This window comes from Stenella coeruleoalba (assembly GCF_951394435.1).
Source record: "Stenella coeruleoalba genome assembly, chromosome: 11".
Classification (NCBI taxonomy): domain Eukaryota; kingdom Metazoa; phylum Chordata; class Mammalia; order Artiodactyla; family Delphinidae; genus Stenella; species Stenella coeruleoalba.
This window is the reverse complement of record NC_137157.1, coordinates 17133921-17151328: the sequence shown is the minus strand read 5'-3', so window position 1 is coordinate 17151328 and position 17408 is coordinate 17133921. Positions and strand designations below refer to the sequence as shown.

At 40.4% G+C, this 17408-nt stretch overlaps 1 protein-coding gene across 2 annotated transcripts in view; it reads right to left on the bottom strand.

The window, feature by feature from the left end:
- ALDH1L2 (aldehyde dehydrogenase 1 family member L2) overlaps positions 1-17408 on the bottom strand; it is a 56785-nt gene that overhangs the window by 21590 nt on the left and 17787 nt on the right. For both annotated transcript variants that reach the window (XM_079938424.1, XM_079938425.1), the window contains exons 5-15: positions 17255-17356; positions 16954-17043; positions 14557-14691; positions 13078-13203; positions 12427-12518; positions 10317-10464; positions 5764-5883; positions 5052-5179; positions 3401-3551; positions 1140-1210; positions 958-1063 (exon numbers count right to left, since the gene is read on the bottom strand). In XM_079938424.1, the coding sequence (XP_079794550.1) occupies positions 958-1063; positions 1140-1210; positions 3401-3551; positions 5052-5179; positions 5764-5883; positions 10317-10464; positions 12427-12518; positions 13078-13203; positions 14557-14691; positions 16954-17043; positions 17255-17356 (1269 nt within the window). The remainder of the gene's footprint in view (positions 1-957; positions 1064-1139; positions 1211-3400; positions 3552-5051; positions 5180-5763; positions 5884-10316; positions 10465-12426; positions 12519-13077; positions 13204-14556; positions 14692-16953; positions 17044-17254; positions 17357-17408) is intronic.

Sequence of the window (17408 nt, the reverse complement as noted above, 5' to 3'; positions counted from 1 at the left end):
AATATTTCTGTAATACCTAAGAAACTAATAAATAACAATAACATTGGTGGCCTCTGGGAGGTAAATTGGTGGGCTGGGGGAATAAGATGGAGACTTTTCACTATCTACCTCTTGGTATCTTTTGAATTAAAACAATTTTTGAATGTATACCTGTTTTTTTTACTGAAATTGTTTTTAATGAGGAAAACAAGATGGCTGTGGTCACATGACTATGTAGTTATGACAAACAAAATTGTATTTTTTTTAAATCCTAAAAGAAGAAATAAAAGAATAGTTAATAAGTAACAAACTGTAAACTCTTCTTGAATAGAGACCAAGTTTTCTCCACAACTTGGGTACCTCAGAATGTCTACAATGTGCACTGTCCGGAGTAAATGCTCAGCCAGGTGTTAAGTTGGCTACCATATTTTTTTCTTGAAAAGCTACTGTAGCATTAAAAAGATGTTTTTGAGAACTCTTATCATCTGAATTATTTTTTAAATTATTTCCTCATTTTCCACATGTGTATATTTCCACACAGCGGCCACAATTATATACATTCTTTTGCATGCTTGTCCCTCATCTTGCATAACTTTACAATATTTTTGATAATGAAAATTTGAATGCCTGCAAAAAACTTTTTCTTTTGATATGTCGTAGCTACTCTAAATCACTACTAGGCATGTGGCATTTTGCAAGAATTGAATTGGTTTGTAGAAGTTTAATGGATTTCACTGACATACACTATGCCTGCTGCCACTGTCATGGAAGTTCTAAATTTTGGAATCCTCATAGGATACACTGGGTAGCTATTAAAAATGAATATTTACTAATATGAAAAGATGCCCATGATATATGAAATGATGTTGTGATTTTTGATCCCATTTTTGCTTAAAGACATAATATTTGTAAATGTACGTCTCGGTTTTAAGTAAACGGGAGAGGAGGAGATGCTGTACCTTGCCCCGCGCGCCTTACCTGCGCCGGCTTGAGCACTAAAGTGTTGCCTGCTGCCAAGCACGCGGCGCTCTTCCACGCCAGCATCATCAGCGGGTAGTTCCAGGGGATGATAATAGCACAGACACTGCCGGGGAAGAAAGAGACATCCTCAGTCCTCTCGAACTAACACAAGTCACTCAGAAGCGCTCTCCTTGTCTTACCCAAGTGGCTCCTTCCTGGTGAAGGTCAGATTGCGATTTGGACGGGCCTGGTTGATGGGAATTGTAGTACCCTAAAGAATGAAAAAGGTTGATACTATTTTACTAATTTCAGTGGGTAAACTTAACGAATCCATTTTCCGTCTGCCTCTCTTGCTTTTTCTTAGCTGATATTAAAAAAGCAGTGTCAATTGATGAGAAATACATCTACACCTACAAAGGAACTGCTATGTCTTTCTCAAAAGAACTGAGACACAGGAGAAAAAAACACATAATTCTAATTTAATCGCCTCCATTCCCAATTTCTTGGCATGGCAGAGAATGTTAACTGCCTGAGCAATATCCATTCTCCCCTCCGTTCTTAGTAACAGAAACTCTATATTAATAATGGGAATGGCAACGCGCCCAGATAAACTACTACGTTCCCCAGTTTCCACAGCAGATAGGGATGGCCAATGGAAGACGTAAGCACAAAGCACTGAAAGGGGAACACTCTTTAAAGTAGGCTGACTCAGCTTGGACAAGTGCTCTTTTACTCTCCCCCTCACTCTCACTCTTTCCTTCTTCCTTCTCAGAATGTTGCTAAAAAGGCTGGCACTGCAGTGGTTATCATGAGACCAAGAGGCAGCCATGAGGGTGGAGATCATATGGTATAAGGACGCCCTGGCAAAGAAAGAGCAGGAATCTTTATCTCACACACTGGACTTGAGTGCCTGCTTTGGACTCTTGAAAGTGAGATAAAAACAAACTTCTTAGTTGGGTTTTCTATTATACGCAGCCAAATCTGATCCCAACCGATTCATGACAGTAGTCTTGTAACTGAAGCTATACATCTGTTTTGCCACATAAAATATTATTGCTGTTACTAATACAAGTAAGTGTACAGTCTCTTATCTGAAACCCTTGGGGCCAGGTGTGTTTTGTGATTCAGAATTTTTTGACTTTAGAAACATAATATAATGTACATACCTTATACAATGTTATATCTATAACCTCCAATAAGGTCTGGGGAAGCCCCCCATAATCAAGCATATTAATATTTATTCAGTGAAATATATGAATATTCACTCTAAGTGATATGAATAGAGATTATAGACTCATCTTGGTTCAGGTCAGGTTTTGGCGCCAAAGGAGTCTGAACCAATCAAACAAATCGATTTTCAGGTTTCACAGCCATTTGGATTTCATAATTGAGGATGAAGGATGGACTTGAACTGCTCTTACTAAATACTTATATATGTATGATTTTGTGGCTGAACAATAATAAAAACGACATTTATGTGCAAGACCTACTATGGTGCAGACTTTAATCCTGTAGTATATAAACACGTGTTTCTAAGCCTCATAACTTGCAAGGTATGGATTATTGTGACCATTTTACAGATGAGGAAAGTAAGGCACAGAGAGGTAAATAACTTTAACGACAATAGCTGGTAAGTGTCAGAGCTGAGGCTTGGAACCAGTTCTCTCTGACTCTGTATTAATGGTGTTGGCGGCAATGTGCCCAGATAAAATATTATGTTTCCCAGTCTCCTCAGCAGAGACAGCCAGTGGGAGATGTAAGCACAAGGGACAGGAGGATCGGAATGCTTTTTAAAGTCCTTTACCTTTCTCCCTCTTCCCCACTTCCTCCTTGCTGCTGGGAACGTGGCTGTGATGGCTCGTGCTTCAATGGTTACCATGAGTCTACGAGTGGCATGCATTCTTTTGTTTGCTGCAAGCCCTATTTCCCTTCTGTATCCCAATACCAAAGCCACGTATAGTTGCCATTTATCATCACACATGTAATATTTATTTTCTTGTAGAAAAAAGGAAGTGGAAATTTTTATTGAACTCATGTCTTTAAAACCTTGTTCTTATAACCAGTCTGCATAGCCCATCTATGTTAGCTCTCTGACCTCTATAGGTATTTGAGTTTTCAATTCCTCCATGATACCAGGCTTCTCTCTATATGCCAACAAGACTGTTAGATGCTCTCAAGAGCATTAGATTTTAGGTTCAGAAAATCTTGAGTTCAAATCCTAGCTCTATGGTTTACTTACTATGTGACCATAGGTAAGTCATTCATTGTCCTCAAGCCTCCATTTCCTCACCTGTAATAAGAGTTAATAGCTATCCACCTCCCTCAGATGATTGTTGTAAGGATAAGATGAGAAAATCTACATAAGGGGTGGCTCTGACAAAGTGTCTTTACAGACTAATAAACATTCGTCCCTTTTCCTCTTGGAATGACCTACATGGAGACAAACAACATTTGCACTTACTTGAATTTTGTCACACCAGCCAGCAAAATACCTGAATGTTTGCACAGACATTCCAATGTGAGTCTTCAGAGCCAAGGTGTAGACAGCCCCTGAATCGAGGGCTTCAATGGTCGCCAGCTCTTCTTGGTTCTCTTCCAGTAGGTCTGCTAGTCTGTATGCATAAAGAAATTCATTCAACAAATATTGAGTCTCTACTGCATTTAATGCATCATCCTAAGGGCTGAGAACTCAGAGGTGAACACAAATGAACCAGGTCTCTGTCCTCATGGAGAACATGGTCTAGTAGGGAAGACAGACATTCAACAAAAAATTTCATTAATGATTTGTTTTAAGAGTTATAATGAAGACGCAGAGGGTGTTGGAAGTCTGTATCGTTTGCATCATAGATGTATAAGCAGTAACATAGTGATTGAGTCACAGTAATCCAAGGAGATCAATGACAGAAAACAGTGGGAATGTGGATAGTTCATGAATATACTGGGAGATGTTAGGGGGCAAACCACACTCCTAGAGAACCCAGGAACACTTGAGGATTTCTGGTTGGGACAGAAATATTTCCAACACTAGATGAAAAGGACAAAGACAGAAAAACATGGAATGAATGATAAACACTGCAACAGGTTTCTGTTTGGTGTCTAGTTTCTTTGGGAAGATAAGTACAGGACTGTCTAATGACTATGAAATAGTCCAAGTTCATCTTTTGTGTTCACCTCTTCCATTTGTTTTCCTTCCTTCCTTTAGCGATTCTGAGATGTTCCTTTTGGACCATTCCAAAGTCAGGCTTGAAATCCTCCTCCCTAATGTTTCTTTCAGATCCTGTTCCAAGAAATCTTTGGACAAAGTCAGCTATTTGGCTTTTAGTAAGTAGGAAACTGAATTTATGATCGAATCTGATTACTCTTGGCATACTCAGCTACCGATTTATAATACCCTTTCCAGGCCTTAGTGTTTTTCCTCCTTGCTTCTACTCCCTACACATGAAGTAGACTTAAAATGTCCCTTTGGAAACAGCAGGGTGCTGGATGTTCTCCATGTGCTCTCGTCTCCACCCTGCTCTGTGATCCCTGGAGGATGACCTTTATAGACTACATCACTGGCTCCCGTGCTCTCTCACTGGGCATAGCTAATGAGGGGCCAGCGGGAGGCACCCCCAAGAGACTGGCGAACTGGAGGATAAAATGGTCTGGGATTTGAATCCTCCGGTTGCCTCAGCGATGGGCTGTAGACCAGCAGATGCTGCGTCCCTCTACCCAAACCCGCTCTAGTGTGGTCTTCTCCTACAGCTACAGATCTTACCTGATTCTAGTAACAGCTCCTTCCTCTGTCCCTTCAGGCCTTGGAGTAAGAGCACCTTCCCCCTGTTCTACCCCTGCCTGGGTGCTTCATTATCCTTTGACGGATTCCCTTGACTTTGCTCACATCTTTACAAATACATAGTCCTTTACTAAACTTCTCCTGGTACAGGGACGCTGACTGAAACAAGCAACAGTACAAAAATCAGGAACTCATATATATGGGATTTTATAGGATGCAAGGAACAAAAGACGTGCTATATAACAGGTGCATGCTAGAATGTTTTGAAGAAAATTTTAAAATCTTGGCAATCTAGTCAGTAGCCAAAGGCCACAGGCTGTGTCCTTAAAAATCGTACCTGTACATCAATATTCCTCTTTCTCGTGCATTCATTCTTCCCCATTCACCATTTTCAAAAGCATCTTTGGCTGCTGCCACTGCTTTATCAACATCCACCAAAGAGGCATAGGATACTTTGCATATCGTCTATTTCAAGGTAGGAAAAAATAGGTTCTAGGTTATCTATATATGGAGATATGCAATTATGTTTCTTGGGATTCATTATTATACTATAAAATTCAAAGAATTTTTATGATGGAAAATCAATACTTCCAGTAATACAGTAAAGAAAAAGAAACAATTTTAACATGAAAGTTATGAGCCTAAAATTTAGTACTTCGCATGTCACACTACACTATGAGAAGACACATTTAGGAAACTGTATTTCTTCTCTCGCCTTGGGGAAGCTGAATTTCTCACCACGAGCTTGCAGAGTCTGAGATTTTTTTTTCACACATATAGCTTTATGTGGAATTGTGCTTCTGATGTGTATAGGTATAGTGATCCATCTAAATTCATCATAAATATTCATTCTTTAAAGTTGGTTACTGTAGTTAACAGCAGCCAGTACCAGAAATGAATAGTTGAAAGAAAGGCATGAGGTACATTTATATTAAGTGCTCAGGGTCAGAGTAATAGAATAAGTAACTTTTTAAGACTGTTTTATAACAGTGTATAGATGAAAAAAATCCATGATCGGTGGTCACTACACACGCTAAGAAATTACTCACAGATCCATCTGTTGGGTTGATGGTGTCATAAGTCTTTCCATCATCGGCATCTGTGAACTGTCCATTTATGAAGCACTGATGTGGCATTTTTACTGTCATTTCATTGACCTCCTTTGAAACCTAAGAGAGAGAATTATATTAATAGATTCAATGGATTTCTGTGCGTATGCATTTGATACCAAATAGCAATAAAGAAGCTTATTCACTAATGCAGAGGGAGGCGTTAAGTCAATGGGATTCTAGTGCTGACTGTCCAGAAGAGACAAGCATGTGTAATATTTAGGCCTCATGATGCTTAGATTGGCCATTGAGACAGGAGGTCAGCTTCTGGGATCACCGAAGTACTCTAGGGGGAGCTTTATAAAGATCTGTTTTCTTCCTCATAGAGATGAAATATGACTCAGAAGACCTCAAGATAATGGAAACACCACCATCTAGTGGCAACATCTGTGGAGTGCACCAACTACTGTCATTCGAAGTTTTGAAATTGCCTGTCAATAGGTTTCCTTTTACACTGGTGCCATTTTAAGTTTTCTTTCCAGTGTTCTTCCCCATTTTCACTTTCCCTCTCTTACATATGTGTTGCTTAAATTGTACTCTCTACTATTAGCTGTACGCTCTACTTAAATTGTACTCTCTACTCTCTACAAGTTGCTTAAATTGTACTCTCTACTATTAGATTAGTCCATTAACCTCTATAAATCTCAGTGTTTTCAACAATAAAATGGGGATAATATACCTGCTTCATACAGTTATGAAGAGACATAATTAAAATTATATATGTGAAAGAGCATTATTGGCATAAGATCACACATCAATGAGGCATTAAAAAGGAAATTTAATGATTTCAGAAATTATTTTACATAGAGAAATTGATGATGCCTAGAAAAGAAACAAAAAATAGCAAGAGGGTAGCTTGCTGCTCATCACCAGTAAGTATTAGAGAAATACAAATCAAAACTACAATCAGGTACCACCTCACACGGGTCAGAATGGCCATCATTAAACAGTCTACAAATAACAAATGCTGGAGAGGATGTGGAGAAAAGGGAACCCTCCTCCACTGTTGGTGGGAATGTAAATTGGTGCAGCCACTATGGAAAACGGTATGGAGGTTCCTTAAAAAACTAAAAATAGAGTTGCCATATGATCCAGCAATCCCACTCCTGGGCACATATCCAGACAAAACTCTAAATTTGAGAAGATACACGCACCCCAATGTTCATAGCAGCACTATTTACATAGCCAAGATATGGAAACAACCTAAATGTCCATCAACAGATGAATGGATAAAGAAGATGTGGCACATATATATATACATACACATACAAACAATGGAATACTACTCAGCCATAAAAAGCAATGTGCAATAACTGAAATTTTACAAGTCACTGGAGAGGTTCAACATAGATTCAAGCAGGCAGAAGAAAGAATTAGCAAGCCAGACAATGGGTCAATAGAGATATCCAGTTTGAAAATAGGAAGGAAAAAGAATTTAAAAAATGAATAGAGGGACTTCCCTGGTGGTCCAGTGGGTAAGATGCTGCACTCCCAATGGAGGGGGCCCGGGTTCAATCCCTGGTTGGGGAGCTAGATCCCACATGCATGCTGCAACTAAGAGTTCACATGCCACAACTAAGAGTCTGCATGCCACAACTAAAGATCCCACGTGCCGCAACGAAGACCCGGCGCAGCCAAAATAAATTTTATTTTATTTTATTTTATTATTATTTTTTTTGCGGTATGCGGGCCTCTCACTGTTGTAGTCTCTCCCATTGCGGAGCACAGGCTCCGGAGGCGCAGGCTCAGCGGCCATGGCTCACGGGCCCAGCCGCTCCGCAGCACGTGGGATCCTCCCGGACCGGGGCACGAACCCGCGTCCCCTGCATCGGCAGGCGGACTCTCAACCACTGCGCCACCAGGGAAGCCCCAAAATAAATTTTAAAAATAAATAAATAAATATTTAAAAAAAATGAATAGAGCCTTAGAAGCCTGCAGAACACCATCAAATGTACCAACACATGCATAATGAGAGTCCCAGGAATGAGTGGAGAAGGGGAGAGGGGCAGAAAGAATATTTGAAGAAATAATGGCTGAAAATGTCCCAAATTTGATGAAAAACATTACTCTGCATGTCCGAGAAGCTCAATAAACTCCAAGTAGAAAAATCTCAAAGATCCATCTTAAACACATCATATAAAAATGGTCAAGAGCCAAAGACAAAGAGGGAATCTTGAAAGCTGCAAGGGAGGAGCAACTCATCACATAAAAGGGATCCTCAGTAAAATTAACAGATGACTTATCCTCAGAAACCACGGAGGCCAGAAAGCAATAGGATGATATATTCATAGTGCTGAAAGAGACTGTCAACCGAAAATTCCACATACAGCAAAAACACCCTCCAAGAACAAAGGAGAAATTAAGTCATTCCCAAATGAATGAAACTAGCACATTGCTAGCACATGAACATTGCTTGCACACTGCCTTTCAAAAAGTACTAAAAAGTGTCCTTCTGGCAGAAATGGAAGGACACTAGACAGTAATTTAAATCTACATGAAGAAATAAAGAACACTGACAAAGGTAAATATAAGTCAGTATAAATGTATTTTTGTGTTTAAACCCTTTTCTTCTTCTATCTGATTTGAAAGACAATTGCATAAAGCAATAATTATAAAACTATGTTGGTGGGTTTATAATGTATAAAGATGTATTTGTGTGACAGTAATAGCACAAATAAGGGGGCAGGGAGCAGAGCTATACTGTAGCAAATTTTTTCTACACTATTGGTATTGAGTTGGTATTAATCTGAGCTAGAATGTTTTAAGAAAAACGTCTCTTGAAATCCTCAAGGCAACCATTAAGGAAATAAAAATATATAGCAAAAGAGATTAAACTGGCATACTAGACAATATCCATTTAACAAAAAAGAGAGCAGTAAAGGAGTAGAGGAGCAAAAAAGGCATAAAACAAGACATATAGAAGCCCAAGTGGCAAAAGAACAAACAGATTAATTGGACTTAATCAAATTTTAAAACTTTTGTGTGTTAAAGGACACTATCAAAAAAGTGAAAAGAAAACCCACAGAAAGGGACAAAATATTTACAAATAATAAATCTGATTAGGGTCTAGTATCCAAAATATACTAAGGTCTCCTACAACTCAAAAATTAAAAAGACAAATATCCCAGTTAAAAAAGAAGCAAAGGATTTGAGGGAATTCCCTGGTGGTCCAGTGGTTAGGACTGGGTGTCCTCACTTCCAGCGGCCTGGGTTCCATCCCTGGTCAGGGAACTAAGATCTTACAAGCTGCTTGGTGAGGCCAAAAAAACCAAACCAAACCAAAACAAAAGAAACAATGACAAAAAACCCCCCAAAACAGGTGAAATATTTGAATAGGTATTTCTCCAAAGAAGACATACAAGTGGCCAATAAGCACATGAAAAGATGTTTATCATTAGTCATTAGGGAAATGTAAATCAAAACCAGAACAAGATGTCACTTCACACCTGCTAGAACAGCTGAAAGAGAAAAGACAGACAATAGGATATGTTGGTGAGGACATGAAGAAATTAGAAGCTTCCTACATTGCTACTGGCATTGTAAAATGGTGTAGTCACTTTGGAAAGCAGATGGGCAGTTCCTCAAAAAGTTAAACATAGAGTTACTATATGACTCATCAATTCCACTTCTAGATATTTACCCAAGAGAACTGAGAACATATGTTCACACAAAAACTTATACATGAATTTTCATAACAGCATTAGTTATAAAAGCCCCAAAGTAGAAACAGTCCAAATGTACATCAACTGAGGAAAGGATAAACAAAAGGTAGTTTATCCACACAATGGACTATTACTTGGCTAGGAAAAAGGAATGAAGTGATAATCTACTCTACAATATGGATGAACCTTGAACACATTATGCTAAGTGAAAGAAGCCAGCTGCAAAAGGCCACTTATTACCTAATTCCATTTATATGAAATGTCTAGAATAGGCAAATCCATAGAAACTGAAAGTAAATTAGAGAGGAGAGCAGAGAATGACTGCCAAGGGATACAGGGTTTCTTTTTAGGAGGTGATAAAAATGTTCCATAACCAGATAGTGGTGATGGTTGTACAACTCGGTGAAATACTAAAAAACAATGAATTATACATTTTATTTTATTTTATTTTATTTATTTATTTTTTTTGCGGTACGCGGGCCTCTCACTGTTGTGGCCTCTCCCGTTGCGGAGCACAGGCTCTGGATGCTCAGGCTCAGCGGCCATGGCTCACGGGCCCAGCCGCTCCGCGGCACGTGGGATCCTCCCGGACCAGGGCACGAACCCGCGTCCCCTGCATTGGCAGGCGGACACTCAACCACTGTGCCACCAGTGAAGCCCGAATTATACATTTTAAAAGGGTGAAATGTATGGTATCTGAATTATAATCTCAATAAAACTGTCATTTTAAAAAGGTTGTAAATGTAAAAACAAATGGATGAAAGGTACAGCATTCTTTTATAGTACGAAGGTCTTAATGATTTAGGTTTTCAACACCATGGAAAGGCTTACATAATCCACCACTAGCTCCACTTCTTGATCTTCTCCTCTCAGTTTCCTCACGACTTTTTGGATGAAGTCTTCAAACTTGGTGGCCATATAAACATCCTCATTCTGTAACTGAAGTCCTCCACATTTCTGTCTTATCTCTTCAACCAGCCTGAAAGGAAGAACCAGCTCATGTTACTTACATTTTTAAAAGAGTTTAGAGGACCATTGTAAAGCAATTATACCCCAATAAAGATGTTAAAAAAAAAAAAAAGAGTTTAGAGGGACTGTGATTACATTTAACGTGCTTTGAAGTAGGACGTATGTCACATGCCTATTTATATCCCATGAGATCTTCTATGATAATAATCAGAGAAATTGATAAGATTGGGAGAAAAAAAATTTTAAAGCGGTCTTGAAGGACAGTGGCAATTATTAAACTTTTTATTTATGTTTTAAAAATTTTATTTATTTTTGGCTGTATCGCATGGCACGTGGGATCTTAGTTCCCCGACCAGGGATCGAATCTGCAACCCCTGCATTGGAAGTGCGGAGTCTTAACCACTGGACTGCCAGGGAAGTCCCAGCAATTTTTTTTATACATGACTAGAAATACAAGAAATCAAGGCAAAGACATTTTAATTACTTGCAAGCAAGATGATAAAGGGCACATAAAATCAGTTTCTTTCCTTTCAAAATACTCAAGGAATAAGAAATAAGGAAATTTTCTGAACTATGACGATTATAAGAAACCAAAGTCATACCGTAGAATATTTTCTCTAGATCCTGTGAAACAATAAAACAAACATTTGTTTGTATTACATGGCTAAGATAGGTACTAAATAGAACCATCGGGAAGGTTAATATAATTTGTAAAGTCCTTTTCAACCCTTTGATTTTTCACTGTTAATTTTTCAAATCATAGCTCTAATTTGACATTTCTTGAGTAGCACAGGTATACCAGACAGAGGTGTACTAGAAAGCTCACCACAGGGGTTGCTCAGCCATTTATTCCCTAAGAGAGATGAGGTGCCTTGGTAGTGCAAGCTAATAATATCAGATGATTATGGTAAGTCAGACACTCAAACAGGAAATGGGTAACTCCTGCAGCAGTATCTTGTTAGCAAAAAACTAGTGTTAAAAGTACAATGTTGAAATCTTTAGTTGAGCAAATGAGAAGGTTCTGGGAACTCATGAACCATAGCTGAGAAATCTGTAACTTGAGGAACCAAAACTTTTAACTTCTGGTAATGATATTTGCTCTTGAGAGGATTGTTTTTGATGATTGGAATAAAAAAGATCCACGAATGAAGGGACTTTGTCTTGTTCATGACTGTATCCCCAGTGCAAAAAACTGTTCCTGATGTCATAAATGTTCAATAAATTTTGTTAAATACATGAATAAATAAATAAATAGAATGTTCATCAAGAACACTTGCTTTGCCGACATGAAGGATTGTCAAGAGGAGTTTACCTTGTTTATTTAGTAAATGGCCATAGTGTGGCCCTCAAAGAAAAAGCACCTCTGCAAGACTCGCCACTGTTAGGATCCTGGTCTGCTCATCATGCCACAGAGGGTGGCTTTCTAGTCCTCTAGCCCTTTCTACTTGTTTGAAACCTCTGTAGAGAAATTCTGACTGTAGAGTGATTACCCTTACTCTTGCAAGAAGTCTGGCAATCCTCATTCTAGATATATCATACCAGGTAACTTAGGGAGATAGGAGAAAATGATTAGGGGTAAGCATAATCAGTGTAAGGTATCCTTTTAGGTGAGACTATATAGAGAAATCCCTTTTAACACTCTCACTCAGAACTTCCCAATTTTAACTGGAGGAGAATCACCTAAGAAATATGAAGACAGATTTTTAAATGAAACAAATCATTAGAAGGGTTGCTTTCTAGGTGTAGAGTAAATATGAAAATAACTCCTGGTTAGCAATGAAGAGAAGGGAACAAATACATGTATTTGACCATGGAAACAAACAAACCAAAAAAGATGAAGAAAAGAGAAATACAGTAGATGGGTACAATAGAGTGATAACCAGTACAAAGGATTTCGATTTGATTTTCAAAGTCAAAGTCAAAGTCAAAATCCCTGGTGGAGGGGTATGAGTCAGTAAGGTGGTGGTTTTACCTGACAACATCCATTGAGCTTGCTCCAGATTTAAAGAAGTCTGTTGAATCTTCAATAACAGGGACATTGCTTAAAATTCCAGCCCAGATGACCTGCACAAGGGAAACTTTTATGAGGGAGCTGCCATGTAGAACACTGTGGCAGAGACTAGTTAGCTTCTCACCAAACCTACTTCTTTTCCTGGATTGATTACAATTCTCAGCATCTCTTCAAGTTAGAGGCGGCCGTGTGACTGCTTCTAGCTGGTGAATATGAATATAAGTGACCTGTACTCCCAGACTTGTCTCATGAAAAACCTCCTTGACACAGTGCTCTGTGTTCTTGTGCTCTTCTTGGCTGTCTGGGATGGAGATGACCCCCAGCAGGACCTTGAAGATAGCCCAGCCTGGGTTCCTGCTTGACTCCACCCCTAACCTTCATGTTCCAGCTTCACCCCTAACCCCCAGGCCAACCTCGAACTGCCTTGGATTATTTATGTGAGTGACAAATAAATGTGCGTATAAATTTTGGCACTGATTTCCTTTTGCAGCTAATACGAAAAAGAGGAAATAAAAGTTCCATCCCAACTACTTTGAGGATTAATGGTACCAGTGAACAAAAATGGTTTCGTTTTCCAAGATAAGAGTAACATTAAGAAATTCCCGTGTTCACCTTGATGGTCTCCGCCACCTTCACCTCTTCGGCTGTAAGTTCCACCACTGATGTCTCACCCGCTGAAAAGTACTGAGAGGCAGGAATCATTTTTCCATCTTCAAACTGCAGATTTCTCACCATCAGCTATAAAATAACAACAAAACAAGCAGAAGAATTGAGGATTAGGACAATTCAAAAGTGAGACTGGTGGGAGGAGTCTTATATGGGTATAAGAAGCAGCTTATTTGACAAATATAAAAATATGGATTAGGGCTTCCCTGATGGCGCAGTGGTTGAGAGTCCGCCTGCCGATGCAGGGGACACGGGTTCATGCCCCGGTCTGGGAAGATCCCACGTGCCGCGGAGCGGCTGGGCCCGTGAGCCATGGCCGCTGAGCCTGGGCGTCCAGAGCCTGTGCTCCACAACGGGAGAAGCCACAGCAGTGAGAGGCCCGCGTACCGAAAAAAAAAAAAAAAAGGATTAAAAGCACTCACCGTCATGTGTAAAAGGACTGAAATGGTATTTCAGCCATGGCAGCAGAAAGGAGGAAGTTACGTCTACGGGTAGGTATATCTCAAAATGGATGATAAGCCCTCCCAAAATTGACATTCGGATATAGGTATTGGGTCTAAAGTCCACTGTAACCACCACTGCTACTAGTACAAGCACTACTGCTGCCATCTTTGGAACACTTACCCTGCAGCATGCACTGTGCTAAGTACGTATATGCTGAAGTATCTTATTCAATCCCATAAATCCTGATGGAGGCAGGTGTCCTTATTATCCCCATTTTACTGATGAGGAAATGGAGGCTCAATGAAATTAAGTACTTTGCCCAGTGCCACACAGCAAGTAACAGAACTGGGGTTACAGTCCAGGACTAGATGGACTCTGCAGCCTACAATCTTAGTAACTGATCTATCCTGTAAGCCATCAGAAAGTGTCTGTGAGCTGCAAATGCCCCCTTGCTTTCTTTACTGGGCAGCTGCCCAAGAGCCCAGAGAGGCCCAGAGTCCACGCTCCCAAGCACAGGCAGAGTGGGTGGGCGCCTGCCTGGTGAGGCAGAGGGGGGAGCCTCTGAAGAGGGCCACACCATCTGATCCTCCCAGACTCTGCCAGTGGGAAGGCAGACAGACAAGATCACTCTCTGTTTTACAGATGCGGAAACTGAGCCTCTGAGGGGAGAGGCATCCTGCCCAAGACCAGTAAGTGGCAGAGCAGGGATTCACGACCTGTTTCCTGAATAAACTCCAAGATCTTTCTACTGTATCACAAACCAGGCTGTGCGGGTCCTCGGGGCCCGTCCTGAGAAGCCTTCTTCTCATCAAGGTACCTAGAGCCAGCTCATCCCCAGAGAGAAATGGAGCACAGACACCTTGAGCTCCTACATCCCACTGCAAAGCCAGACTACCCTGTGAAAGCTAGTCCCTCAATAGCTTGGGTTTATCAAAGGAAACCAAAAAAGTTATTTTAGAGGTAACCATGTTGAACACTCACTGCTTTTCCATCGTTACCAAAAAGAACAAGGCCGCTTTTGGTAACAAGACCGGGCTTCCTGGCACCTTTAATTTCCAGTGGTTCTCCAGGAGGGATGGAGCTATTCAGTAATGATGAGCCGTAGAAAGTGACCACCTAATAAAGAGATCAAACCCAGGTTGTGAAAGGGGGAAGTGGAGGCTGGTTATAAGGGTGGATGCGAGCAGCAGTCCTGGCAAAAAAGCTGAAGTTGCAATTCTCATCTATGACAAAATTTGGGACCCCCCCACCCCCAATGATATCAAGCATCTATGGAAATGACACAAAGCAAGAGACAGTCTGTGAATGTGTGACTGAAGAGTTTTAAAAAATGCCGCACATCCAGGTGACACGAGTATACATTTACCATTTATGCACATTGACACAAAGGTGAATGAGATAAAAGCTCTCACAGACTTTGCAGCCTGAAGGTAGGGTTTGTGGGGGAAGTGGAGGTGTTGGTGGGGTATCAGGGAGGGCAGATGCAGAGTAGTAAACAAACTATTATATTGCAGTGGGATGTACGATGGGAGGTACAGGTGTTTTGTGTGTCGGTTTATGGAAACAGGACTGGATCCAGACTGTAACTAAGAGAACTGGATACTAATTGATTTGTGGTTATAATTATTATTATAATTCTATGGCCATTAGCTATCATTTATTGAGCACTATAATATTTAATAGTTATTGAATACTCATTCTGTGCCAGGGACTAAATACTTCGATGAATTAACGTGTATTAACTCATTTCATCTTCACAACAAACCCAAACCTATAAAGGAGGCACTATTATTAGTCTCATTCTACAATGAAGAAACCAAGGCACCCATTGGTTAAATAACCTGCACCCAATGGTTAAATAACCTGCCAAAGGTTACACGGCAAATAGTTGCAAAGCCAGAATTTTAATGGAAACATTCTGGCTTCAGATCCCACACTTTTTTGTGTGAGTATATCTGCTTTGAAAAACTGGGTATTATCAGTTGTGGTAAAATATGTTCATATGCTATAATGATGTCACTCTAGTCTAAGATATACACCCAGTACTAACCATGTGATCAAGGGTACATGTGCAAGGATGTCCATGGTAGCATTCTTTATTTTTTTATTGAAGTATAGTTGATGTATAATATAAAGTTACAGGTGTACAATATAGTGACTCACAATTTTTAAAGGTTATACTCCATTTATACTTATAAAATATTGGCTATTTTCCCTGCGTTGTACAATATATCCTTGTAGCTTAATTTATAAATAATAGTTTGTACCTCTTAATCCCCTACTCCTATCTTGCCCCCCAGCCCTTTCCCTCTCCCCACTGGTAACCACTAGTTTGTTCTCTGTATCTGTGAGTCTGCTTCTTTTATATTACATTCACTAGTTTGTTGTACTTTTTAGATTCCATATATAAGTGATATCATACAGTATTTGTCTTTCTCTGCCTGACTTATTTCACTTACCATAATGCCCTCCAATCCCACCCTTTAAGCATTGCACTAAACCTCTTCCCTTGGTCCTTCGTTGATCCCACATATTTTTACTGACACCTAATATGCACTAAGAACCCTGTGTAAGTGCTGAGAGTATCAAGACAATAACATGATGCTCTTGCCCCTGAGGGGTTCACAGTCTACGGGGTTAAGAGGGATAGATACATAAAGAGATGCTTATAGTATATAATATGCTGTGTCAGAGCTAGGCAGGGCGTTACGGGAACAGAGAGAAGGGATGCCCAATCCCGCCAGGCTGGGCGTGTGAGGTCAGGAGACTTCCTACAAGAGGTAAAACCTGAGAAGCTGAGTCGAGTGGAGATCCCACAGGGATTAGAAGGCCTTTCCCGCCTCCGTCCCCCGCCCCTGCTGCATCCCTCCCCATGCCTCTTACACCTGATCCTCACACCTGGAGCTACAGCTTCACTGAACTCTACTGTGAGTCCCGGTCCAGGTAATACGCTCTCCTACCTCTGGGTCTTTAGCTCTTTGACTGATTCTCTACCTGTTGACCTCTTCTCGAAGTGCAAGCAAAACAGTCAGCTTTTCTAGAAAGCCTTTCCTAAGACACCTGAGTCTGGGCCTCAGTTACATCATTTGTCTTACTTCATTGTGCGTGTTTATTCACTTCTCTGCCTTCTCCATATAACTGCAGTCTCCCTGAGAGCAGAGGCTGTGCCTAGTGTCTGCTTCACACCAAATGCTCAATACATGGGGAGTAAAGAGGGAGGTGGTCACGTGTACCTAGAGCTCTTTTAGCTGGTCACGTGTACCTAGAACACAGACTCTCCTCACAACCAAAGGAAGAACCAGAGGAAGACTAGACTTATGTGTAATACCTCTTACAAAGGTTATATGCAAAAAAAAAAAAAAGGTTTCTAGAACATACCTGTCCATTTATCTCTGTCCAAGCTCCAGGGACTTTATCATGACCTCGGATCCAGTTATGTAAAGCTTCAGCAGACTGATCCCAAGAGATCTAGAAATGCACAAAGCACAGGTTGAACTTCTAATGCTGCAAGTCTCAAAGGCAATAGAAACATTTCTCTCCATCAGTGGCGGGCATGAGTAGGGATGGGGTAGCAGCCTCCCTTGGAGATCTACCTTTTGGTAGGAAATGGTAAACTGAGAACTGCTTAAAGGTGGACAACAATAAACTCTGAGATGTGTTACTGAGTTGATATAAATACCTCAGCATTTTCCTTTTTCTGGATACCTTCATATGTTGCAGCTTCTTCTGACTGGGGCATACGAGCAGCTTTTCCATCGGCTATGAGCTGGACAGCTTCCACCTAAAGCCAAAAATATTAACTGTGTTAGAGCCCAGTGGTCAACAATGACATG